Raw genomic sequence first — 26,387 nt, forward strand, 5'->3', positions numbered from 1 at the left:
ATCGATTTTGTTCAGTGGACCTGGTGGACAGTCCTAAATTCAAGCAATATGATATAAAATAAAAAACATAATATTGTGTGACAATCAGATCCTGCACAAAGGCTAGCTTGGTAACTGGGGCTTGAGTGTTGAGAAATCATCACTGGATTTAAGTTGTACAAAGGTTTTCCTCAGTCCAAGTATAAAGATAATTATCATGCCATTATGATGTCATAGGTTACCCGGCACAATTGAAAATACTCTCAGCTCAATTGTTGCTGCTAGTTGCCTAATTGATGCAGAGAAACTGAGAGAAAAATTTAAAAGATATGGAAAAAGTGATCATCATATCCAAAGATTATTCATAAAAAAACAGAATTTTATATGACAAAATTCGAGGCCATACCAAAATGGTCATAGAAAGCAGGCGGTCACATTAAGTGGATTCTACTGCACAATATAAAAAACTTAAAAAAGCAAATGTAAAAAATTTCTGTGTCAATCGGAATTTGACCAAAAGTTTTATGGCTATACACAAATCTCGTGAAGTGTAGCGTGTAGCGCAGAAAGTGTAGAATGAATGGTAGCGCAGAAATTGTATCTCTATTTTAAGGATGGAAACTGGCTAAAGTGCTGTATTTCAAAACTTGAGTGAATGATTAAGTCTTAATACTAGTATATATATATATATATATGTATATGTGCATATGTATACTGTGTTGCATTGTGAAAACTGTTAGTTCTTTGATGATGAAGTGTGGTAGAAGACAATGATTATCTCCGAAACATACATGTTCACATTTATCAATCAGATCGTTGTTATGACTAAGTTTATTTATTAACCTTTAATTCATTACCCATTGGCCCTGTCATATAAGATAGCTCATATATAATACTGTATGTGTATTGCAGAGATATTTGTACCTTTGTTTATATTTATCAGGTATGAAGTTTTGTGTGTAAAATATGTATGTTGCAAAGTTAATGCGCGCTTAATACTAGTACAATGAATTATTATGACGACTAATGACATGTTAGTTTGATGTAACACGCTCCGGGTATAACTGTGCAGCATAAACAATGGCAAGTTTAATTAAAAAGCAAATTCTGAAGCATCTTTCAAAGTAAGTTGTTTATAAAATTGCTAGCATATACGAACAGGCTAGATCATTAAACTGAATTTGTGTACTGATGTTATATACATTGTACTGCTTCAATAGATTACATATATATGTATAAAATCCCACTGTACACTCGTCAGTAATGTACAATCACTTAGTTGTCATAAAGATGACAATAAACATTTTTATTAATGTCAGATTTGCGAAGAATCTTTCAGCAGACAGCATTCAACTCAGCACTCTTCGTGGTGAAGGAGAATTGAGTAATCTTGAACTTGACTGCGTTGCAATTCAGAATCTGGTTGACTTGCCCACTTGGTTGCAAATTAATCATGCTAAATGTAACAAAGTTCATGTAAAGGTATTCTGCTGTTGTTTCTGCATATGATTTATGATATATTTTGTGTAAAATAAGATAGGCTTATATACTAGAGCTGGAAAAATTTGGCTTGCTAATAGCTGATAGCGGCTAAAAGTTTTTATCACTGGAGAGTTTTGTTAGCCGTTAGCGGAAAACATTTATATTGGAGAGAATTTAGTGCAAAAATTTTGACAATACATTGACTCAAGAAAATTTGCTGCTATGGCAGCTAATGGCTAAATAAAATCTTTTACAGTCCCAGCTTTATTATATATCATACTTAGGTGTATTGCATATATTCGTACTCTAACAATTTCAATTTTCATGGAATTTAGATTCCATGGACAAAGCTGAAAACTACTCCCATCACAATAGTGAGTGTTGTGCTAGCTTGGTATTTGATGTATTTATTTTATTCTTTGTGAGTTAGATAAGCTATACATAATATATATATAAATAAACATTTCATTGATCCATTAACTGGATGTGCATTTTATACCATTATAAACAATGTGTTATGTGTCTTTCTTTTTTGTAAATTGCATGAAATAATAAAATCATTTGATTTTTAGTTCCTTGATTCAGTAGACTTGGACATGGTGGCTTGTGAAAAGCCGCGGCCTCCAAATGGAGCATCTCCTATTCAGGCATCAGCCTCGAGGTAATGAAGATTTTTTTCCATTTTCAATCTTCAATTACTTTGGTTGGCTTGAGTACTTATTTTCATCGTCATCGTCCGTTGCAATGGTTGTAGGTGTATTTACTTCACAAATATTAATCCATGATCACAGAGCAAAAGGCGGAGTCATATATACATTATAATTTATGCTAAAGTCAAAGCATCATGGGCTTTATCATAAAACCTACTGTTGTGCTGACTTGGTAATTATGTCTGTTTGTGTTGCGTATTTTGCTGTACGCATTACGTAACCTCTATTTAGACTTGAAATTGTGCCTGTAGGCACTGGCAGTTAAATTTTGTATGAAATGTTTTTACTGACCATATAAATACTGGGAGTACAAACGTACCTGGTAAAGTTTCGCTAAAAGCTTTTATTGTTAGAAAAATCCGTTTTCGAAATTTGTTTTTGTTTATAGTTACTGCAAGTTCTTGCACTTCTGCTTTGTGTCACATCTTTGCTAAATGTGCAGTTAGTTTATATTTTCTGTCTTACACGGTTTGCCTGTATTTCAATTTGACTTGCATAAATGTTTATGGTTGCTTCACAACATAAACATGAACTTATACATGTGTGCTTAAAATAAATTCTGCATTTCTCTGTTAAACTTATTGTTTAACATCGTCTGTGAGTATTACTCAATTTTGTTAGTAACCTTCACTGTGTAAATAATGGTGTAGAGTCAATTGTATTTAATTTTATCCAGTGGAGATAGCAGCTATGGATTCATTCAAAAAGTACTTGAAGGAATAGCAGTTCGAATTAACTCAATAAATGTCAACTTCTCTTCTGCTGTTTTCAGAGCAGAGTTTCAGGTATAAATTCATATAATAATTTTTATAATTCATATAATTCTTTAAGAAACTTGGATTTGTAGTGTGTATGTTTTTTATGTGGGCCACTTTTAAACCTGATTTTGTTGACATGCTCATTTCACAACACTCAATAAAAATTGATATGGTTTTCACTTCGTGCAGCTGCCATATCATCATTTCTGATATGATATCATATATGATATGATAAAACTGAGCTTAATCCATCCCTCTTACCACTTGCAGCTGTCTCAGCTTCTTGTCTATAGCACAGACCCTGATGGGAAAAAAGCAGACCTGAGGTTCACTAGAATTCTGAACAAAGCTTGGGGCCAAGTAAGATATTTTTGAATTCACTTTTTTCAGGTTTCACTTTCAACAGATAAAAAATCTAACTTATGTAATAAAGATAAAAGCCATAATATGTAGATTGTACAATTACTAAATGCTCCCTCTACTGTTTGTCGTGGCAATATTTTTACTTGTATGGTTAAACATTTCGTGCTTTTGGTATCAGCTTTCACTCTCTTAAACCAAGGATAGCAAACACGAAAGGCAAACAGCAAATAACTAACTCTTCCATAATCCCTTGTTAGCACAAATCCACAGTAGTACAAGACAATGTGCTCACGTTATAAATGACATGCAGGTACTCACTTTTAAAAAAGTGACCTGGCAGACAATGAGGATTGTCACTGATGCGGCAGGCTCAGAAACCACCGGCTTAACAACGCCCATTCGTCTCATCACCAATCAGGCGACAATCTCTATTGTTTTAAGGCGGAAGGTCTGGTTACATTTTTATATAATAAACTTGCTTTTCCTTTTGTATATATGTGATAGGAATTTGTTTCTTGTTTTTCTAAGACCTCTTGCTATTGTCATAAATGTTTTTTTATATATATCAGTTCTCGATTTAAAGCAGGCTGCAGTTACAACTAAATACAGATTTCTTTAAATGATCAACGTGATGTCAACTTTTACATTATAAAAGTTTCAAATATTTTAACTGAAATATACTGAAGAGATTAAGCTGTGTTTTACAGGTATCAGACCACTTGTATCAAGCACTTGTGTTTTACAGGTATCAGACCTGTCAATTCTGGCATCACGCCTGCACATTCAGTTTGATGACCTGTTGTGGGTTTTGTCAGATGCCCAGGTCCAGTCTGCACTTTTGTGTGTGAAGTCAATTCGTGAAACAATTGAACGTTCGCAACAGCAGGGTCGTTCCAACGACACGTACAAAACACAGCAAAATACACAGGTATGATGGTCTGACTAATCCTAGTCACTGAATAGTTAAAGAAAAGAAAATTTGGCCAAAGAAACATTATTTTTCAGCATATGAAAATTATTTACAGACCATTTCACCACCAAACACACCGCAAGTCATGGAAGCAGACCCTTCCACAGCAAATGACCCCTATTTTATGCGCCATATTATCCATGAGTCATCAGTTCATGGCGATATCGATCGAATAGATTTGCATATTTGCGATGATGGCTCCAATCCAAACAAAGAAGGTTAGTTGTCACCAATAAGAAGAGATTTTAACTCACTTCCTTTGCATGTTTTTGTGAATATGAATTAGTAAAATTAGCGTGAAATATAAGCTTTCTACTTCATGGGTAAATTTTCAAACTAAACTTCTTTTTCCAGCAACTTATAAGAAAGTAGTGGAAGGCGGGGCCATTCTAATCACATTACATAATCTCAGAATGGATCATTACCCAAGACACAAAGCAGGTTCAACAAGCTTAATATTCACCATGTTCACCATAGAATAATTGGTTAAATTCTATTCTTGTTTTGCTACGTTTTGTCCGTTATCTCGATTGATTAAATTATTCACCTTGTTGTTCACTGATCCGTACATTTTGTCTCATCTCAGGCAAGTCGCGCGCCCATTTCCGCAACTATCTTGACACAGAGGTGGCGAGAGATAAATGGGCCGAAGAAATTATCGTTACATTTCGAAAAGATTTTGTCGAACTGAAGAAAGCGGCAAAGGCAGCAGGTTTTGAAGGTAAAGTTCCACTGTTGTGGATTGTAATTTATGTATGTGCAACCTCACTGCAACACTGGTTTGTCAAAGAATGACTTTTTGGAGATTATGTTTTTACAAAGGTCCACAATCTTCAGCCAAACTTCAAGAAAACTGTTTGCTTTTTCGACTTGGAGACGTTGATGTTGGCCAGGTAAGAAAATAGCTACTACTATATTTATGTTATTGTTTGATAATAATCTGCTTTCCTGGCATGTTTAATCAGTTGCAGGACTGTCTCTCTGTCATTTAATTTTGCAGTGTATGTACACAACTAGCTATTCACAACCTATGTGCCATTTGTTGGATGACACAGTGTCTGTTCTATTAAATTTAAAGTGCTTGTGTCTGGTGCTTAAGTACATGAATACATTTAATGCTTACTGCAAAGCTAAAGAATGCTTAACTTAACCACTTACCTGTAATTTGAAATTCCCATTTGGTTTTATTAGAAGTTATTTTATTTGTAATTTTACTTGCAATTCCACTCTAATTGAATTTACCACCCATTTCATCGTAATGTCAACCTGTCGAATAATGTCAATTTGCAATGTTTTTTGACATTTTTTCTGTTTACTAATGTTATGCTAAGTAAATGAACCAAATTTGGAAAAAGTAGATTTGCTTTGGTCGAATTGTAAACGACATTTGCTGGCCAACTATCTTTTAAAACGTTGCCTATGCTATTTTTCTTAATCTTTAAGAAAATGAATAACACCTCAGTTAGTTGGAATCTTGCCATTAACAAACCGCCTCATTCAAAGCTCTGTAATTATTCAGGTGTCATCAGCCAGCGATAAAGAACGAACAAATCAGAAAGTTTTATCTTCACTAAAAAAAGAACTCCTACTTCCCGATGACATGCCATTTGCCAGCGCGATCATCACTGATTATTACTTCCCTGACGGGCGGGACTATCCTGGTAGGCCAAGCACACACTTAAGCAATGGCTTTTGATACAATTTATTATTTGTTTGTATTTAATCTCTGTGTGTTATGCAATACTGCGTAGTACAGTTTGGAAAATAAATTGTATTTCTATTAGTATGAGGTCTGTGTATTAGTCTTGTACTTGAGCCATTTCCTGTTATTTAAAACTTCGGAGTTCAACGTTTGAACTTGTTGTTGTTAACTCACACTTATTAATTAATTAAATTATTCATGCAAAATTTACACAATAATCTTTCCTGACAGCACCACACAACAATATCTTCATCCGCATCAATGCACCCCACCTCCGAGCGCACTGGCCCTCCCTCTTGTGGATGAATCAGCTAGCGCTATCGACGATGAAGTCCGTGCAAGGGATGCTGGAGGACCTGGGAGTGGTGATGGGAGGAGGCGATCCCAAAGAAGAAGAGCACATTGACATAAGGATTGAAACCCTCATGCCTAAGGTAGAGCCGACACAGGCCATAACACTCTCTGTGTGTTCATGCTAGCTTGTTGTAGATGGTTAGGAGATAGTCTGTTCAAACGTAGCTTGTTTGAATAATACGTAAAAGTTTTTTTCTGGTCTTTATCTAAGTTAAGTAGCAGAAATAAAAATCATGAAAACAGCAACATATATATCATCGCAGTAAATGTTTCATTTTGCTCTAAAAACTTTCTCACTGGTTTATACAGTGATCTTACTTCTGTTATGTTTTAACCTCCTCATCATATATTATACACTTTATTAGATATTGTTTTTCTTCCAGATATTCATCCCGGCATCAAGTGTAAATGAAGATCCGAATTCTCCGGAAGGAATTGAAATTCAAGTCTCACAAGCTGCAGGTGAATACAAGTCCTTGAAATTGGAAGCGCTTCAATTTTCTTGTTGAACCCCCAAAACTAGTAATATGTGCGATGAAATATAAAAGTTGCTTTCAACGGCTTGTGCTTGTTTCGTGCATTTCGTAAGAAAAATATCATAGAACTTTATCAGTAGCTTTGCTTTTATGTCTCATGTTGTCATTTTTTATATTTTCTTTCAGTTACAAACTGTGGTTATGGCGAAAACTCTTCACGTGAATCCTTGTCTCAAATTCTTAACGGAATCAAAGAGTCCTTTATAAAGAAGTAGGTTTAATGGTTTATGCTTCATGTGTCTGTTGAGGGTTTATAGTGTTGTCAGCTTCTGTTGCCTGTTCTGTTCTGTTGTTGTTTTATTGCCTCTGTTGAGGGTTTATAGTTTTTTCAGCTTGTCTCGTATCGGAATGTAAACGGCATAAAGTTAAATAGCGAAATCGCGTCGATTGCATCATAAATAATTCATTTCCATGCTTGCTGCTTTTTACAATTGTTTACAACTGCTTTGCTTTGAGCTATTTTCCACATATGGCGATTTCTATTTCTAGAATAACTTACAGTTTACTTTCAACTGACATGTATTATTTAATATATTTTTGCAAATATTTTATCACTAAGTTTTTGTGAACCATTTCCTTTGGGCTGTGATGGTAACCAATGTAAATTCTTTCTTAGGAATGAGACGTCATTTCCGAATGACAAAGGACATGATTTTGACTTCATGTACAGATTGTTAGAGGACCACGCTTGCGGTGGTGACATGCCTATAAGGCGTTCTCTCATGGAACATAAACTACAGCTATCGAGTAGGTTCCTGCTGTTATTTGCATTTTTTTATTAAGGTTGAAAGTGATCCATTATGTGGTCCGACCTTTTTTTGCGATTATCAGATATATGCGTTTAAGCGATCTGCTCAAGGAAAAGGTTTATCGTGAACAAGCGGCTGTACATTCCACAATACTACACTCTAACGGGGCCTCACAGACTTCACAACCGGGTATAACGGCATAAAAGTCGCCGTTCTAAAACGATCGCTTTAATACAAGCAAAGCGTTGGCAGGAAAGCGATTCATTTTTTTCTTACGCGTCTCAGCTGCATGTGTCCGCTACTACAGGCGCTGCATTGTCATTGCGCAAAAGACGAAACAAAGACGAACACAACGCATAATGGCGATGATCGATGTGCACTGTACAGCCGTAAACGTGACGTGTACAAGTCTGTCAGATTTCGGCGACAGCGCTGTGTAGGGTTAAGACTTACAACTGCGCCAAGTTACCTAGTTAATAAAGGAGAAGTGAAGCAGATGAAATAAAACAAGATACAATTCGTCATCATTTTCCATATGGTTATCTGGTTAGTGGTTACCTTAATTATGACACTGCATGTGCCAGCGCGATTTGACTGACCTGGGAAACAAGCCCACTGCATAATTGATTAACAGGAGGATGCAGGTGCAAAGGTTCCATTTGTCTTTTTCAAACGCAAACTTTACCAATGGTCTCAACTCTCAATGCTTATGCTAAACACTTGCTACTTTGCCTAAAACCACCGTCTCTTGTATTTGCTGTTGGCAAAGAACAATGCCGGTATATGTAGGAATTATACATTTATTCTGCAATTTTCAAAAAATTTTCCAATGTTTGCTGTTTCAGATTTTTGGTCATGTTTTCCATCATTTCTCTTTCCAAACACGCTTGGAAGACACGGAACGTTGTTTTTTCTCGGCATCATCGCCATTAAGGTCGCCAGATTGTGCCCCTTCGGCGCAAAGTTTCTCGTCTGTCTGTTGTCCGGTGACCTGTAAGTCGTCATCCATGCACACAAACTCGGTGTGATTCTCCTTCTTCTTCTCAATCCTTAGCTTTTTGCTTGATCATTGGTCTGCTTATTTGAAGCTCTCCACGTTTGACTTTAGTTAACCACCACAAAAAGACCTCTTCAACATATTTTTGTGAGCTTCTTCTGGTGCGTTTCCTCCATGGATTAATATTGTTGCGATGATCTTTTAAGAGTTTTTCTCGTGTCTTCCAGATTCGCGGAACTTGTGATTGTGATACCGTAAATTTAGCTGCTATGATTTTCTGCGACGTCTTACCTTCTAACTCTTTGATCATACGTATTCTATCACTTAGAGCAGGGCTTCCCAAACTGGGGGTCGCGACCCCGCAAGGGTCGCGTAACGAACTTCAGGGGTCGCAGAGCGTATACCAATTTTACACGAAGTACAAAATACAATCAAAACAAAATATCATTCCAGCCTAATCAACATTGAAACCGCCTTAAGACAAGCATTAACAGATATTGAGCCACGGCTGGACTTGCTTTGTAGCAGAAAGCAGTCGCACCAATCACACTGAATAAATGTGTGTGCTTTTTTGTTTCCAGTAGCCTACATATGTGTAAAGTAGTAAGTAGGCTTTGAGTACTGGTTGCTTAAATTCAGTCTTTGCATCTCAATAAATGTCACTAATGACTAATGTATATTTCGCACTGCTAATCAATTTAAACGTTAAGGGTCGCGGAAAACTTCAGAAGTTTGAAAGGGGTCGCGAGCAAAAAAGTTTGGGAAGCCCTGACTTAGAGACACAGATTTGCCCGACATTTTCAGTTGACCACGTCCAAAAGTTAAAAAACTTTACAACTGTACAACTCTTCTTTTTATGATTGCGTTTATTAACCTTCCTTTGGTAATTACTAATTAGATACCGCCTAGCATTATGACGTGGTCATAAGATTTGCAAGTCTTTTGTCTGTGCTTCGGCAGCAAGAAAACCAGCTTTGAATTTGTCAGTGAACTTACCGCATTGCGGAGAATATTATCTACAAATGTTTTTCATTTGAACGTTTTTCTCAAGAAAATATGCAATTAAGTAAATGAACGCTGCAACTCGGACAAAAAAAACACATGCGATAATCCGATTTATTCCTTAAAGGTTAAGCTATTGGCGATTAACTGACGTTTTTATTTAATGTCAGATAGGATTTGCTTCGTGACTTCAGATTTTTACACGATAAAACGATATATGCGTTCAAGCGGTATGCGTTTAACCAATTTTTTCTGTATTCTGCTGTTCAAAAATATGCCAACAACTTTTATTCGAACTAATAAAGAATAGTGTTGGTGTTACTATGCTATCGCTGAGAGTTTTCATGGCTTTGTGTTTTCGTGTAGACTCTTCGCTAAAGAAACAAGCATACCAGGATGTCTGGTCAATCTGGCTTCGTCAAATCTGGTTAAACTTTGTGATGAAAGACCCAAAAACTGGACAGCTATTGCCAAAATCAAAATCATTTGCCTTTGTTGACTCTGTGCCAATCACGATGTGGCTCTGTAAGACTGAGACCAGTTTTGAACCTGTGAGAGAAACTGGAAAAAATCCTCCCAAAGCAACAGGAAGCACTCAATCAACTCCAGCTCCTACTCCTAAGAGAGAAAAAGTTCAAGTTCCAAAAAGCCAGAGTGATGATTGTATTGCCTCTTCTACCATGGTACAAGCTGACCACAATATCTCAAACACTTCTACATCTTCCAGCCGTCTAACAAACGGTGAAGTGTCCTTGCCAAGCGCCAGTGAGCAAAATGAAAACGGGCGGCCACATCGAAGTAAATTGTTGGATTTTTATCGTCATGCACTTGAAGGTAAGCGACAAAAAATCGGAGATGTTTTATTGCAATGCTATGTTTTGCCGTAATGTGCTTCGGAGACAAATATTAGAGATCTATTGTATACTGTAAGTAAAGCTTTAAACTTTACTGGTAATTATACCAAATTGTAAGTAAGCTACAAAATTGCCTTGAAAACATAACCTCCGAAACTTTCAACTGCTAAAGTGCAGTTGATAAACTGCTTAAAGTGCCTTACAGCTTTTGAGTTCAAACAATTTGATTGAAGCCGCCTTAGTTTGAATAAACAAGAGCAAAAGAGTATTATGAAAGTGTTTAAGTTAACCTGAGGGTACAATTTAGGTTTCTCAGAACCCTGAAACATAAGATGCAGTCTGACTTAAGTAGAATAGCTCCACAATATGTACCTAAGGTAGATATTACTGGTAAACTTTTGGGTTAAAGAATAACTTAACTTTGCTTCACAGAAACAAAACCTGAACCGAAGCTACCTCGACCAGTACCAATTGTCGAAGGAGCCGCAAATACATACATTTTTCTCCATTCTGATAAGGTTGATCAATTGCATTCAGTAGCACATGCTTGAAGTTTCGCTGCATGTTTGTTAGTATAGAAGTAAACTAGCACTGATATTGATGATGTCTATTGTTGAAACAGGCGGCACGGATAATGCTCAATCATCATCAATTTCTGTTTCTTTTACGACTGGCTGATTCAATCCAGAATATCGGCGAAAAAGTTTTCAGTGACACCAGCACAATCTTCTCAGACCGGTCATCAATTGTGTCGCTGGACACGCTGAAGTAAGTTGGTTTGTGGAGATAATTCATGTTTTCCAACTGTACCTTAAATTACAAGCTTTGTTGCTTTCCAAGAAATGTCATCTTAATTACATAGAGTGTCGTATTTATGAAACCATGCAATGTCACTTTTTTACTAAGTGACCAACCTGAAATCCCTGAAGACTCCTCTTCAGTGAGGCTTCTCTTGCCCTCTGTCGAACTTTATCTTGTTCTTCGATCGGCTCCAACTGATGAAGAGAGCACCGATGATGATAAAGATTCAAAGGGTCTATTGAATCACCTCGACAAGACAGCACAAACAGCCCCAATTAAAGAAAATAAATGTAATTTTATGAAGACATTTGTTATTTCATTGCATAACTTTGGTCTTTGTTATCAATAAAAATTCAGAGACAATTTTATTTATGATTTCTTACAGGTTTTACTGAAACATCTTCTTTTGTTACGAAAACTCGTTCATCGTCAGAACCTCTCAGACCTTTGACCCCATCCTCATCCGATTGTAGTTCTCTTGACACCGTTAGCATCCTCGGAGATGAAGCCTCATCACTAAATCTCTTTTCCCCGATTCCGCATTCTTGTCCTCTCAATGAATCACCACTTGGTGTCACCCAAGACATTTCATCATTGCCTTCGTCGCCAACACTTGGTACAGTTATGTTTGATTTTTTAAGTTTATTGCTATTAATTTTAAGCATATTTCTCGTCTTCAATTAAGCTAAAATTTATTTATTTCAAAGGTTCTCGATGCAATACAAGCGATCCGTGCAATGCATTAAGGAGGAAAGCGGAAAGTCGGATTCAGTCAAGAATGCAAGAAGCATCAAACCTGTCATCCAGTGCATCTTGTGAGAATGTGTCAAGGTAAGAGGATTAGAAACAAGAAAAATACTTTACGCTTACAAGAATGGTATAATGAACTTCTTGCACACCTATTCTCCTAACCTAACTTGCATATCTTTAACAACGGACTGCGTTACCTACTCTCTGTGAAATAGTCACTTTCTTTCCTAAACCCATATCTAGGTCTGGTACTGTCACTAGCAGTGGGTACGAAACCGGGTCTTATGATTCAATAAGTGCCATTATGACATCACAAGACGAAGACACGCAGTCTATTTCGTCGAGTGGAACGAGCTCATTGGACCAGTTTGTGTTCCTGGAAATTGACTCAGTTAATAGCTCAAAGTCACCCAATAGTCTATGTTTGAATGAGCAACCTGTTCAGTCTCACAGTGCTACAGGGAAAGTGAATGGCAGGTGAATTGATTGATATGTTGTAAACCTAACATGCTTGGCCAGGACCACAACATAGAAGCGTTATCTTTTGGTTGGCTTTTGAAATGGCTGTTGAATAAATAAATTTCTGTATTTTTCGACTCTTTTTATTTAAAGTTTTGTCATTTTCTTTAACTTCTACTCATAGATTTCTGTTTTAATGAAGTTGGGTTTTGAAACGTTTATTAAGAAATACAACTGATTAAATTATTATCATCCACCTTTTTTATCTTTTCGTTGTTTCAGCAGCAACGAAGACAGTGAGCTGATGACAGACTCCCAGATGACTGTAGTGGATGAGAGCAGAAAATCACATGAGCAGAAAGAAACATCAGATGAAACTAAAATGATGACGCCACAAGAAAAGCCTTCGAAGGTAACAAAGTTAATTTTTTTGTTTATTCCAACTGACATTAAACTTTTAGGTTCCCAGCAAAACAAAGCCGTTAAAAAATTATTAAACTAAGTTATTAAATTATTAAATTAAGCTATTAAACTTTTACTGCTGAAAAATCTTTTACACTTTATAGCCTTCTAAGTTAATGATTGTTCAAACATTTAATAATAAATTATGTGAATATAAGTACAGTAGTGCATATTGTAAATGATAACTTACTAACTACTAGTAAACTAAGTCTAGTAATTCAAAAATAATCCTATTTGATTTATGTTTATTATATCAGGTCTCTGTGTTATGCATCAAAGCTGAAAATGGTTTAGAACTCTGTGTTGATACCCACACCAGCGGGTCTTCAATTCGTATCGTTGCACAACAAGTCGCATTGGATGAAATGGGGAACCTCTCTATTGATGCTGTTGGAGATCTATTTAATAACCCAGGTAAATTCAAACGCTGGCTGCAATAAGTAGATAAGATTGTATAATGTAGATACGTAAAATATTTGCAGTTAAATTAGCGGTTATTGTTGTTAATGCGTTGTGAGAACCGAAGCGTTCTTTTATATTCCTCCAACATTCTCTTAAAATTTATACTTCTGCAAATCCAGCGGAAAATTAGCAGTTAATCTTTAAAAGTTGCAGTTTCTTAAAATTTCTAAGCGGTAGCCAAAGTCAGACCTGGCTGCTGTTGCGTCACTAACAACACTAGTAGACTAAAAGTTTCGTTTTAAAGCAGCCGACTCTCCTAAAAAGCCGAAGGAGACTCATCCTCCTCATCTTCGCATGAGGATCGACTCCGGACATTGCGCATCGAGGTTTTATCCATCCGGTGAAGGACACATCGCCATCGAGGCTGACGGGGTTAAGTTGAAGGTTCTCTCATCAACACTCGCTAATATCGGTGAGATTTTCATATCGCTGAGAATTCAGTTTATTTTATGCAAAGTATTCACTTCACACTTAGCTGAATCTCTGCAGGCGCCTTTCTGGAAGACGAAGTCGAACCTGAAATTCTACCGATGCGGATTGCTGTGAGAAACACGAACTTAACCATACAGGTATCACTTGGATTGTTTATGCTCTTGTATACAAAATACTCATGGATGATGGGTGCTGTTGATGCCCGTTTTTCTTTCAGGATGACGGGAAACCGGTTTATCCTACAACAGCCAAATCACCTCCCGTGGTTTTGAATGTACAAAAGGCGTTTGTAAGAAGAGATACCAGTGGAGTGTTCCATGTTGAAAGTATGTTGTTGATAAAACTGGGTAGTAATTAGTGCCCGCTCTCAAGGGATGTTGGGAATTATTGAACACTGTTGTATGAATTTCAAAACAAACAAATTTCATCAAAGACTTTTTATATTTCAAAAAGCAACATCTTCAACATCGTCTCTTCAAGATCTTTTCGCTCCGTTGAGTTCTTCAACTCGTGAAGAGGCTGCTCCTCAACATGAGCAGGATGAAATCACGGAAGTGCATGCCATCCCCTCTTTTAGTGGAGACACAAAGAACAACCATCAGTCTGATCCTCCAGGAGTTGATGAAACCCAAGAACCACCTGATGGTAAAAAAGAACAATCGATCGACGGAAATCTTCTGAACGGTTTTGTGTCTTCGACTGATGATGTCACGGTAAGTCACGGTCCAGTTCACAAGCCCCTTTGCCGTCTCTCCTACCCGCCACACGACAACGGTGACGTCAGTCCTGACGTAGCTGCGTTAAAGAAACAACTGGAGGAAATGACGCAAGAAAGAGATTCTCTCGTCACCGCTCTTACGCAAATGCAGGTACGTTTGGTCATCAATGACGTAAGAATTACCTTACATCACGTAACTGGACGTTTATTTCTAGGATGATCTTGTGACGTCAGAGCGTGAAAAAGCAAAGTTAAGAAGCCAGCTCAAATTCGCCCCCTAGTGTTTGTTATTTATTCAACCACCTATGCCTAGACTTGTGCAATATCAGGTTTCTAATCACAAACCTTTTAGGTACGACGCTCTGTCGATCGTTTATGGCGTGGCCTAGTGCCGCCCTTTCGATCTTTTTTATTTTTCAAATTTTAATTCTTTAAACATCTCAAAATTCAAGTGATTGATCCTGTGCTACAAGATGTTATTACATACAGTTCCTTACTCTACGCCTAAATGGTTTGAAAGCCCGACTTCTATTAGTTTTCGACGCTTTTTTCGCGTTGGCAAAAGATTACACTGGATTTATCCACTTTGCAACGCGTTGGTGCTCGGTATATTTGAACTTATCAATGAAGTTGCCATTGCTATGATGCCAAGGATCGCATGTTATTCCTCTCATATTACACTGTGGTTGTCGTTGTTCCTATGCTTCCTGTGATGTCATCTATGTTGGTGGTTTATATTGTGACGCAAACCTCTTTATGTAGCTCGATTGCGTCGCTTGTATTAACCTTCTCAAACTTGGGATTCAGAAAAGCTACAATAAGCATGATTTCTTTTACACGGTGATAAATTACAGAGTGATTATTTCAACTTAAGTAGGTCACGCAGCCCATTGTTGAAGATAGGTGCTTATGTTAGGAGAATGGGTCTGCAAAAAGTTAAGCTATTTAAGGTTTAATTGAAGTTAGATTTACATTAGAAGATAGATGTAGCTTAATATTAGGTTATTATGTTAAAGGATTTAATTTAGATTAAAAAAAACATAGAAACTAGCTTTGATCGTACGACTTTTTCCGGTGAAAAAATGACAGCCAGTAAATGTACTGAAGAGCACATACCAGTTGCCTAAAGTGGGTCTCGGTCTTTTTTCGACGTTGTGGTTTGTCATTAATCTCTGTATGAAAGGGTAAGGGCGACCCGCACATTATTTACGCACAGTCTGACGTTGTGTCAAGATATTAAAACGTTTCGGTTTAACATGGTATCAAATCAATGGCGGAATTTACATAAATAATAGCCTACTTGGAAAATGGTACGCACGTGCGTAACGTGGGTGTCCTTGGAGAGGTACATTTGCTTTAAAGCTTAAGTCTCCCAATCTGCTAAAGAATTTTTTAGGATTGGTTTTATACATTTTTCATCAAGTGCGCATGAGTCTTCCTCGAGTAAAGTCAGCATTAGTTGGCCGATTGTTGTAAACAAGTCAAGGTGACTTAGCTGCTTAACTTTCAAATTTTAGCAAGATGTCAAGTGCGAAACTTTTTTTACTTTTTATCGTTTATTTCCCACTAGTCATAACTTACACCAAAATGCTCTCTTTGAAAACACGAAACGATTACATCAAAGGAAAAAATACGTTGCGCAACGTAACTATCGAGGTTTGAATGCACAAAAAGAACCAGGATGTAAACATTTGCGCAAGATATTAAACGTCAGCTTTCTTGTCCGCGCATGCGCAGTTTCCAAGAAAAGCGTCATAATTTTTCTGTGACGTACGGAGTGTTTTCAAATATCTTCCATGGAATTTAATCTTCGGCAACAAGGTCGAATATCCAAGGCAATAGCTCAGTTGCATTTGGAGAAGAACCGAAGCGGTACCTACCGAAACAATATTGTTATTTATTTATACAATTCTAACAGTGGCTCAGCCGTCTAAACTCTAAAGTCTAAGCTTTTGCCAAAAGCCGTAATGTTGATCAAAACTCATTAAGGCTCGTTTGGATTTAAAATAAGCTTTTCGAAAACGTTTTTATTTTTGTCCCGAAATTACAGTAGCCTACATTTGAGATTTGTTCAGCCTACCGGGGTATTCCTTGTTTGTCGAGCAGAAATTTGTTGAAATTCCAAGTTAGGTCGGTGCTCTTAATTGGATTCCAATACATGTCGTTGGTATCCCCAATCGTGTCCTTTGTTGGGGGGCAGGATTCCTGAGATGATAAGCTTGAGTTTGGAGCAATTTTGGGAAATAACGACTAAACTACACTTTAAGACCACGCATAACCAGGGTAAATTTTTAATTACTTTGATTGTTTCATTGGCAAAAAATCGGTGGTAAGCCATTTGCTCTTTAAAGTCTTACTTTTACAAACATATAAATGCTGAAAAATGGCAATATGTATGGTTATAACTGTAAGCCTTACTTTACTAAGAACTATAAGTAGGTTTACCATAATTTTGTGGCTTAAAAGCGGGACGCTTTCGACACATGACGTCACAATAACATTTTTATCGAATACAATGAAATAAATAACAAAAAAGATCACGAATTCTTCTTCAAGAATTACCGGTGCGCTACACAGCAAAAACAATAATAAGAATATGCTAATGTTCGTGTATGGCTTCTATGCGGTATGCCTATGCTGGCTGACTGAATGCCAAACCGGGACGTTTGGCCGACCGATCGAGACAAGACAAGACGTTAAAAAGGGGGACTGTCCCGGCTAAAACGGGACGTATGGTAAGCCTAACTATAAGCTAAATTTAGGCCTATGAGCCTTACTTGGGCTATATAACTATATGTTACACCGAAACTACTACCTTCACGTTGGAAAAGAGAGGATTTTCGTTCTTTCCATTCACCTTCGTTTTAGAAAAGAAATAAATTTTTTCGTCTGGTACATAACCATGTCCTGGACGAACGTATTTTATACCGTTTATGATCTCATCATTTTTTCCTGGCTCTTGAAGACCAAACTGGTTGCAAGGGAAGGCAAGTACGATTACTGGTAAATAGGAATTTTGCTGAAAACAAAAATTTAACCCATGCGTTTTCCCGATTGAAAACTCGCTGCATATTTTGTACTAACTCATAGCTTTATTATAAAACTCTGTGTCATGAACACAGCCCACTAACTTGTAATAGTGCATTCATGGACCAATATTGTGCAACAGTTAAACCTCAGTAACTGGCTACATTTATAAGTATGGACACATTTCCTTTAAACTGAGAAAGCGAGACAGAGTTTCCATTTAAATCTTCTGAAAATTGTTCATACACCGAAAACTGTGGAAATATAAAAAACAGTTGACTTCACATGAAGCCTGTAGCTTCTTCTCAGTGTAATCTGCCTTTCTATTACGTTAAGGCAATGAAATGTAGCCTATAATTTATTTGGTGGTTACCAACTTGCAAACGAAACGGTTTGGTCTGTTGTTTTATATCAAAAAAGAATTAATGGAAAGCCTAATAATTTGATTAGGTCTAAAGCAGATAACTTGTATAACGCCACAAATACAAGTTCATGTGCAAAATTCCGACCTTGATATCTTCATAGCAAGTTGAATGTTCCCCAGATTCACTTTTCTCGCTTTCAAAATGTTGGCAATTCACCAGACAAACGCCGCTGATTAGCAGCAGAACAGGAACCTCATCAACCCTCATTTATTCTTCTGAAAGTTTAGAAACAAATTAACAACATGGCAGAATGAAGTTTCCTGAGGAAACACAATCAACAACTTTCAAATACGATCAAACTACTGGGCGATTCCACGACATGATTAACGATTCGCAAATTAGCAAGAGCTGCGGCTTTCGGCAAAATCTAAAAACTTCCTAAACGCTGTCGCTATTTCTCAGATAAGTGCTGTACTTGAAAGTTCTCAGCTGCACATAACGCTTAACCTAACTTTCAAGGTTATCATAAAGGCTACGGTTTACTGGCGAATACTCGAGTCAAATCCCTATCTAATTCAACAGTAAATCGTATTTTTTGTATTCACATTTTATTAGAAACAGCTTTATCCATAATCTCGTTCATAATTTGACAGTCGCTAGTCGCCGCGGTACAGTTTGTTGATATTAAGTTAACCCTATCCAAACCAGGTGCGCGACATTACTATGTTAACTAGGTGTGGCCGACACTGCACACACATTTTCAATCGCTAATTAAGTAATTACTCGAAAACTATACGTCTTAAACTTATTAGATTTTTACAGGTTAGTAGCAAAAACATCTGGCTTCCTGTATACATCATAATTGTAAAACTAAAGAAAGTACATTTAGTGTAAATTAAGTATCTCTACAAGCGATACATTTCTAGAAGTTTTTCTTGTTACCCCGCGCCCCGCTGCGCGGAAAACCAGCTGACCGCGAAAAGAGAACACAGGAGAACAATTAGTCCAGTTAGTGGTGCGTGAATGAGCAAACGAAAACGATACGCTTCAATGCGGAGAGAGAGCAAAATTATGAAAATATCACAATATTTCAAAAATTACAAAATCTAACTTTATAAAACAAGGATGGACAGATAGCTGAACATTTTTTTAGGAAGTCACGAAATTTCAAATTTCTACAGCAAACAATGCAACTGTACGCCACGTTTTGCTGTGTATGTGTGCAGGAAAGGCCACATCTAGTGTAAATAGGGTTAACAGAGCGACATACAGCACCCTACGAAATCAGCAATCAGACTTACGCTTGTACATGAGACGTATAAATATGATGTACGTACAACATACATGTATTCTAAGCTCGATTTAACCTTGCTTTTTCGTTGTACTGGTTTCCATTAGCGGCTGTAAAACTTTATGACCCTAAAGACTGCCAGTAAACTGCCAGTATACTTTACAACCTACAGGTTGTAAAGACACGTAACAGGATACAGCAATTCGCAAGTCCGCAAAGCGTCTCCACGTTGTTTGTGGCGGCAACTACTTCTGTGTAAGACGATTCATTTTTAGCTATTTCTAAGTACAACAGCTTACAACTCATATTACAAAACGAAATAAAGTGTTAACCTACTAACTTTTTCATTTCTGGAAGCTTCTAAATTCTTTATTCAGCATCTTGTTCAGCTCAAAAACCGGTTTTAAAAATATGTTTTCTAAAAGCGGTAACTTTTTAACTTTCATGCGGCTTATTGCAATACGGAAATTCTTCATTCCTTTGGTATATTGGCACATGATTCTAACGTTCTCAGATAAATTTTGCCAGCAGTTTTATATTTTCTTTATGTTACATTATAACATGTTTTCTTTATATACATAAATTATGTATATAAATATGTGTGAGTGTTTTGGTGTTTTTGTTAGTTATTGGCTTTAGTAGGCTACAATTCTTATGAGTACAGTTTGCTTCGCAGGGCTTGGGCTTAATTATTCATATCATCTTTAAAGTTTTTATGACATTGATGAGGCCTCGGAAGTGATTAATCAACCAAGAGGCGTAAAATATTTAGAAGATTACAAAATGCGTTGCAATCTGCAATTTATGCTGGTTGAAGCCAATTACATCCTTCTATTACAAATTCGGCTATATAGGCAACAAAGTTATTGTCAAACAAAAATTAGGGCTTAAAAAGTATAGCTAAAGCATCTACTCGGTTTATTCGCTCTATAAGTCTCATTGATTGGTCGAATTTTTATCTTGATACCATCTTGACTGTGCAGCACAAGCCTGGCATCAACTCTCGGTTTGGGGGTTTCCCCATCCAAATACAACTCGAATCTCCGTAAGGTTTGAGCTAGGACAACTTTCATTTCGTTCATGGCGAAATTTTGTCCCATGCAGTTTCTGAAAACCATGCAGAGTGATTACACAGTGGTGACGTCATCATTACATGTCATGTATGTGACGTGACCTCATGTATACCCAAGATCAAAAATCAAACCTGGGGCCAGCTGAGAATGGTAAATACTCGTACGGGTTCCTTTTTGCGCAGTTTTCTTTCGTGAAACGTTCAGGATTAAACTCCTACATAAAGCAAGTTATTTAATTTCTTGAAACGTTGTTTGATACTTGTCGTTTTCAATTTACCTCTGTGTGATCCTGATAGCATCCAATGATCCAATGATCACACAGTGATAGCCGAAGGTCAAATACAAATACGTACCTTTGGATTTTCCCAAACTTGCTCATGTCTGTGAAGCATAAATATACTGAAGGCGGTGTTCACACCGCTGGGAATCTTTGTCTCCTGAGGTGAGTGGAGTTTGCTCCGGATTGGCAACGAGTTCTCGAGTCGTCTTCCGATCATTGGAACCGGAGGATAAAGACGCAAATCTTCTTTGATGAACATCGTAAGATAAGTCAGCTTAGCTAAGTCCTCCCTGATAATAGATTTCAAATTTAATCCGATGTATTTTGGAGTAAACTTTTAGGAGTGTAAACTCACACATTTTATATATAAGTTATCTAAATTGGTAAGCTTAATTGGTAAGCTTAAGATAAAACACTAACACGCCATTAAGTATATGGTATCAAGTGTGCTAAATTTTGAGCACACGTTAATTCACACTCAAGCAACAGTAGAAGTAAAGTAACATGTTATTACAACATGTTGGTCCTCACCACTCAACGTCTTCTTTCGTCCCGACAACCGACAGGACTTCGCTCCTGCATTTCTCTTGAAGCGCAGGATATTTCGCCAGGTTATAAAGACTCCAAGTAATGCCTGCATCATACGTAATACAACTGCATTACAATCACAATTCTGTGCTCGAATCTGGATTTAAAAATTTATTTTTTTATCGAATGTTTAAAGAAAATGTTATCTTTGCCCACCGCTAGACGTCGTATCGTGACCTTCAAATAGAAAAGTGTCAACTTCGTCTCTAATTTCACGATCGGACAATCCCTTCCCATCTTCGTCCTATAATGAAAGGTTAGTACATGACCATGTATATTATTGCAATTATTTAAAGTTTATGTAAAACGTGGAAATTCTTACTCGGGTTTGAAGCAATATGTCGAGAAAATCGAGAGCGTTTTTTCCGCGATATTTCAACATCTGCTTTCTGTTTTCACGTTTCGTATCGTTGATTCCAGTCTTTTCTAAAACTTTCTTACGATCCTTGATTATCTGCAGATAGCAGAAAATTGCGCTATACAAAAATATTATACAAATAAAACTAGAAGCAAAAGAGCAAAGACCTAACAGTATGATCACTTCGTAAACTTAGTTAAGTTTTAGATCCATTTAAGAAAAACACTTATAATCATCACCTTTTCCGTCTCGGCATGGACTTCATCAACCGCTCGTTTAAATTTTCTTCCTGTTGGTGAAAGATAATAAATCCAGTCCAGAATGAAAAATGGGTTGAGAAACCGTTTTCGTACGCAGAAACCAATTTGTCGAATAGCACGGATGTACTGATGAGTTTCCCTTAACAGCAAAAATAGAGAATTGACATGTATTAATAATGAGTCATGGTCGATTATAGCTTTGATATGTTGTTGTAGCTTCTACGTATAACAATGTTTTTTTAACATTTTCAAATAGGTTAAGTTTAGGTTAGATTTTCATACAAGCAATTTCAGTGGCATAAACCTATATTAGCTATCGCCAACTTGAGCAACAGGAAAAATAAAACAACAAGATACCAATGTTTCAACTCATTTGCTGAATTTTTGTCATTTACCTTACAGTTTGACATTCTGTTTTAGCGGACATTGCGCATTGCAGCATGCTGTCCAACGTCATCAAGTTAACATCTTCCGTTATTTCAAGCGGTTTACCGCAGTTTATTCCCCACTTGTCCAACATAATTCGACATGAATTGTTGTAAACGGTCACGTAGCTTTAACAAACAAACAAAAAGCAGCAATGATAATTTTGATAATTGTGTTTTAAACTTTTGAAATGTTTTCCTTGAACATAAAAGGTAACCATCAATACTCTTTGCATCAATACTCTTTGCGCATGCGCATTCGATGTTCAGTTTAGGCATTTACAGTTTACCACTCACGGCTTTAGAACGCTGAAATGGAAGGCTGGTGTGAGGAGATGACGATTTCTCTGCCATTTCTTGCCCTTGCTCGTAAGAAGTCCATCTCCCAGCCAAGGTCGTATAAAGCTGTAAGCAAAATTGTCCTTGGGCGCTGGAAATTATTTAACAAGTGTTAAATTTCATTCAAATTTCAGTTATATGAAGCAATGACCAATTTCGGAACTAGGTTTACCTCCACTGTTGAGCAATGCAACTGCAGAGTCTTTGTGAAAAAAAAGCATGGTGGACTGGCATGGTCCAGCCCAGATATTGAGGAGTGTTGAAAAAGATGACGTCAATCGAGCAGAACACATAAGACGTTCATGAGAAGTTTTGCCGAACTGGATAGTTTAAGGAAAACAAACATTAGGCTAGAATGAATTTTTAAACCGGGCTCACATTGGACGCTGAGAATTTTTGCCAGAGAATTTTAGGTTTGTTTGACCTGGCCCAGAGTATGTGCAAGAGGGCAAACTTGAAAAAGTGAAAAACGTAAAACCTGCTATCGCAAAATCGTTAAATAAACTTGGTCATACGCTACCAGTCGTCATATAAGCCACACAGCAACCTCGCTGAGTTAGAGAGTTCAAACTTATTACCGCTCGGATGTGTCCATAAAACCAGTGCCGGTTCGGGCACTTCGCTATCAAATCCATATTTGCAGCTTTGTGATAAGATTCAATAAATGGCGCCGTTATTTTCCACAAAATGTAAACAATGGCAAAGGCAAGGGCGATGTCGATTGCCAAGAGAGAAGACATCCATCCCTGTCCCATGGAACCCAATGATGATTGTAACAGCTGCACTGTGTTGTGGTGTATTGGGTACTTCTCTTTGAAAAGTGGTGTTTGTGCGTACCCGGACTTCTGCTGTTGTTAGTACGATTCAAGGTATAAATAACCAAGCAAACAATCTCCTTTTTCGCCCTAATTTCATCTAATTTCACCTAATTTCACTCTAATTTCTAATTTCACCAATCAGGGAGTTTGCAAGAAACAAATAAAAGTTTGCTGTTTTAATAAGTTTGTTAAATTATTTAATTAGACTTACTATTTATAATTTAATTTTGCTGAAATAAACGCTTTTTATGGTTTTTTACGGTTTCGGGTTTTACGGTTTCTAAACGTGTCGAAAACAGACTAATGCTGTTACTTAAAAGGCGGAAGTGATTTGGCGAAAATTTCAAAAATTAAAGCTATCAGATATCATGGAAAAAATTTCGCACAGTGAAGTTGAATATGAACCACTTCATGAAAAATAATAAAGCAGGAAAATAACCACTGGCACACCGAGTTTCCAGGCATTTGCCACTTTCCTGGATTTGAATTGTGCAAACAGGAGCCATATTGAGTATAAAGTTGAAATGCAACATTCATACTATCACCACGCAGCACCACATATCTAGCAGTATAAACCAGAGCTATATTTGTGTACGTCGACGAACTTTGGCATATTTACCACATTTTTCGGCAATAACTGCTTAACCACTTCGCATTGGTAAAAATATTTTTTGCAGTATACTTGCTGACTACTACTCTTTGATTTATGGCCAACTTGTTTTTGGACTTGCCACACACTTTAATACAGACCGTTTAACCACATTTTTGTTTTATCGACCTTAACTGCCAAATTTTTAAGCTAGTTATGGTTGGCCTATACAGAGCAAAAATGATCCTGTAAACTGCTTGCACTGAAGCACTCACCAATTGCTTAGAACAGTATCCCTTTTTCAAGTGTTCTTACATGTGGTTCTTCAAAAGTTTCTGCCGTGCTCGAGCACGTTTCTGATAACACCCAGCTCTCTTGATATAGCTTAAAAATACCTTGGCACACAACAGAAATGTAAATTATTTTAGCTTTTTGAATATGTTTTATGTTGAATCATTATATCTAACTTTCATTCAACTAAGACAGCGTGGTCCAACTTCTTTTCATCAAAATCAGAATTTTTTTTTATCTTGCTGGCCAATGTTTTTAAATTAGAACTGAAGAAATGTGAAATTAGAACTGAAAAACAATGTGACATTGATATTAGAACAGAAATTAGAATAGTTCAAAATTTAGCTGTTAAATGCTGATCAATGTGACATCTGCGGTCGAGGTTTTTCCTCGACAATAGCGACTATCAAAGCTGACTATCAGTTGGCGGGCCAAAAAATCAGTGCTCGCGGGCCAACTTTGGCCCGCGGGCCTGCAGTTTGACCACGCTGAACTAAGACATCACTAACTGTAAAATGGGTACCAGTCGTAAGAGCAAACTCTTACGTGGTTTGCTACACAACCAAAAAAATCTACAACCACTTGTCGATGGGGAACGTGATATGTCGTGGCGGGAAGTCGTGTTTTATCAATGAATTGTGTGTCTATGACGCTTCATCTGAAAAGCAACGTGATTCCGTCCAGGCGCGCATAACTACTATGTTTCGATCAAAAACCAAAAAATTATAACATTTCCTCGTTAAAGTATTCTTATCGTTAGTCTATTAGGCCTACATTTTACCAGTTGTCTTTCAAATGTTTCTACTGGGCCAAGTCAGATGCAAACTGATATGTCATGTGTTTTTGTAGTTGCTATGAATCAGTATGTTTTTTTTTACTAATTTTACAGATTTATGTTTGTGTAAAGATAAGATGCGAACAACACTTCCATTTTTTTTTCTCGATTTTTACGCAAAATAAATCTATTACAGAAGCAGGCATTTCCGCAAAAAAAAATCCCTGGCGAGGAAAGGTTGGTATATCCTATTAAAATGCGCAAACACGCATCACGCTTTGGCGGGCCTGCTGGTAACAACATTACATGCGTAAAGATGATTAACATGCGGTCAAAATAAAACCTTCCATTTCTGTCTAAAAATATTTTCAACAATTTTAATTACTTTGTGGCTATGTTTTGGATACATACTCTACTTTTTGTGTTTCGTTTTGTGTTGCCAGTGATCTTTGAACTGAAAAGCATTCGGCAACAACTTCTCAGAGTTTATCATGCTTGCATTTGTGAACTGTCGCAAAACCTCCTCGAACGACCAAATCTTCATCATCCCAACTCGTCCTTAAACTTGGTGCAGCATAAAATGGAAGAGATAACATAGTTATTTTATAGTGAAATTTATTACTCAATTAGGTTCCTTCGTTACGTCAAAATACAAATCTAATAGCAGGATTCCACATTTGAACTGTAACGAGTTAAGTTTAACATGCAGGCTTGTCCATGGGACATTTTTTTCTGTCCCATCCCATCCTATCCCATAGCAATTCATGCCTGTCCCATCCCATCCCATCCCATGGGATTCCCATCAAAATACAATTCAATAAATGTTATTAAATTTATGGAAATTTAAGTCTAATGTCTATTAGAATTGACTACATGTACAAAGAGAGATACAAAACGACAAAATTTATTGACTTTGTTAACTTTAAAGTTCAGAAAAGTTGTCTATCTATGACAATTTATTATCATTGGTACTCATATTCCGAGTCATGGGAATTGCAATTCGTTCTGTTCCATCCCATCCCATGGGACATTTCCCATGGGATTCCCGTGGGAATCCCATTAAACATGTCAAGTGCAGTTGTTATGATAACGAATCTCTGCATACATGACCCACTCCTACTCATACCAACGACTATATCTGATATGTTTTATAACATCCATAACAAATATTACCACCACAGATAATTTTGTCACTGGACATCGTCAAACTAAAAGTCGAAAAGATGTGACTGCTTTTGTGTCAGACTAAAAACGATTTGTTTAAATCTGACCCTAAACTTTCTCCTTGGCAGTAACGCAGTATAATTAAATCGGTTTCTTATCGCAATGTGGCTAACACAGTCCCACTGGATTATTATACATCATCGA

At 37.0% G+C, this 26,387-nt stretch overlaps 2 protein-coding genes and 1 pseudogene across 6 annotated transcripts; 1 reads left to right on the forward strand and 2 right to left on the reverse strand.

Moving 5' to 3' along the window:
• Positions 1–879: 879 nt before the first annotated feature.
• Positions 880–15,388, forward strand: LOC143449553 (bridge-like lipid transfer protein family member 3B). Of its 3 annotated transcripts, none has more exons than XM_076949804.1 (31): positions 880–1,103; positions 1,299–1,461; positions 1,797–1,835; positions 2,034–2,122; positions 2,848–2,956; positions 3,200–3,289; positions 3,603–3,740; positions 4,038–4,220; positions 4,318–4,480; positions 4,617–4,703; positions 4,849–4,983; positions 5,085–5,155; positions 5,782–5,923; positions 6,196–6,398; positions 6,702–6,780; positions 6,981–7,065; positions 7,471–7,601; positions 9,969–10,436; positions 10,889–10,974; positions 11,079–11,224; positions 11,363–11,547; positions 11,643–11,873; positions 11,965–12,088; positions 12,251–12,484; positions 12,749–12,878; positions 13,186–13,342; positions 13,635–13,802; positions 13,880–13,959; positions 14,040–14,148; positions 14,276–14,691; positions 14,756–15,388. In XM_076949804.1, exons 1-31 carry the CDS (start codon positions 1,060–1,062, stop codon positions 14,819–14,821), a joined length of 4,551 nt encoding a protein of 1,516 aa, XP_076805919.1. In that variant the 5' UTR covers positions 880–1,059; the 3' UTR covers positions 14,822–15,388. The 3 variants fall into 3 exon arrangements, with proteins under 3 accessions (XP_076805919.1, XP_076805920.1, XP_076805921.1); XM_076949805.1 differs by having other exon boundaries at positions 13,638–13,802; XM_076949806.1 differs by having other exon boundaries at positions 12,752–12,878.
• A 689-nt stretch (positions 15,389–16,077) lies between these two features.
• On the reverse strand, positions 16,078–18,271 carry LOC143450301 (glutathione peroxidase-like; annotated as a pseudogene). The gene is made up of 5 exons (XR_013114679.1): positions 18,077–18,271; positions 17,672–17,821; positions 17,356–17,559; positions 16,621–16,745; positions 16,078–16,416 (listed from the first exon to the last, which is right to left on the reverse strand). The product of XR_013114679.1 is annotated as a glutathione peroxidase-like (transcript).
• A 758-nt stretch (positions 18,272–19,029) lies between these two features.
• LOC143450300 (cytochrome P450 4F2-like) lies at positions 19,030–24,428 on the reverse strand. 2 transcript variants are annotated; one of them, XM_076950779.1, is made up of 11 exons: positions 24,229–24,428; positions 22,719–22,866; positions 22,505–22,637; positions 22,178–22,336; positions 21,762–21,921; positions 21,487–21,618; positions 21,321–21,408; positions 21,108–21,210; positions 20,650–20,866; positions 20,428–20,510; positions 19,030–20,330 (listed from the first exon to the last, which is right to left on the reverse strand). In XM_076950779.1, exons 2-11 carry the CDS (start codon positions 22,837–22,839, stop codon positions 20,111–20,113), a joined length of 1,416 nt encoding a protein of 471 aa, XP_076806894.1. In that variant the 5' UTR covers positions 22,840–22,866; positions 24,229–24,428; the 3' UTR covers positions 19,030–20,110. The 2 variants fall into 2 exon arrangements, with proteins under 2 accessions (XP_076806894.1, XP_076806893.1); XM_076950778.1 differs by lacking the exon at positions 24,229–24,428 and adding an exon at positions 23,125–24,222.
• Positions 24,429–26,387: the final 1,959 nt, after the last annotated feature.

This window comes from Clavelina lepadiformis, chromosome 3, assembly GCF_947623445.1.
Source record: "Clavelina lepadiformis chromosome 3, kaClaLepa1.1, whole genome shotgun sequence".
NCBI lineage: Eukaryota > Metazoa > Chordata > Ascidiacea > Aplousobranchia > Clavelinidae > Clavelina > Clavelina lepadiformis.

Bases quoted from the DNA above. Each gene is read 5' to 3' on its own strand.
- LOC143450300 (XM_076950778.1), bottom strand. From the start codon at position 23,301: ATGGGACAGGGATGGATGTCTTCTCTCTTGGCAATCGACATCGCCCTT. The intron at 21,922-22,177 runs GTAAATGACAAA...TTTGCTGTTAAG, and splicing joins ACAGAATGTCAAACTGTAAG to GGAAACTCATCAGTACATCC. The intron at 21,409-21,486 runs GTAAGAATTTCC...CTTTCATTATAG, and splicing joins ACATATTGCTTCAAACCCGA to GACGAAGATGGGAAGGGATT.
- LOC143449553 (XM_076949804.1), top strand. From the start codon at position 1,060: ATGGCAAGTTTAATTAAAAAGCAAATTCTGAAGCATCTTTCAAA. The intron at 6,399-6,701 runs GTAGAGCCGACA...TTTTTCTTCCAG, and splicing joins TTGAAACCCTCATGCCTAAG to ATATTCATCCCGGCATCAAG. The intron at 14,149-14,275 runs GTATGTTGTTGA...TATTTCAAAAAG, and splicing joins TGGAGTGTTCCATGTTGAAA to CAACATCTTCAACATCGTCT.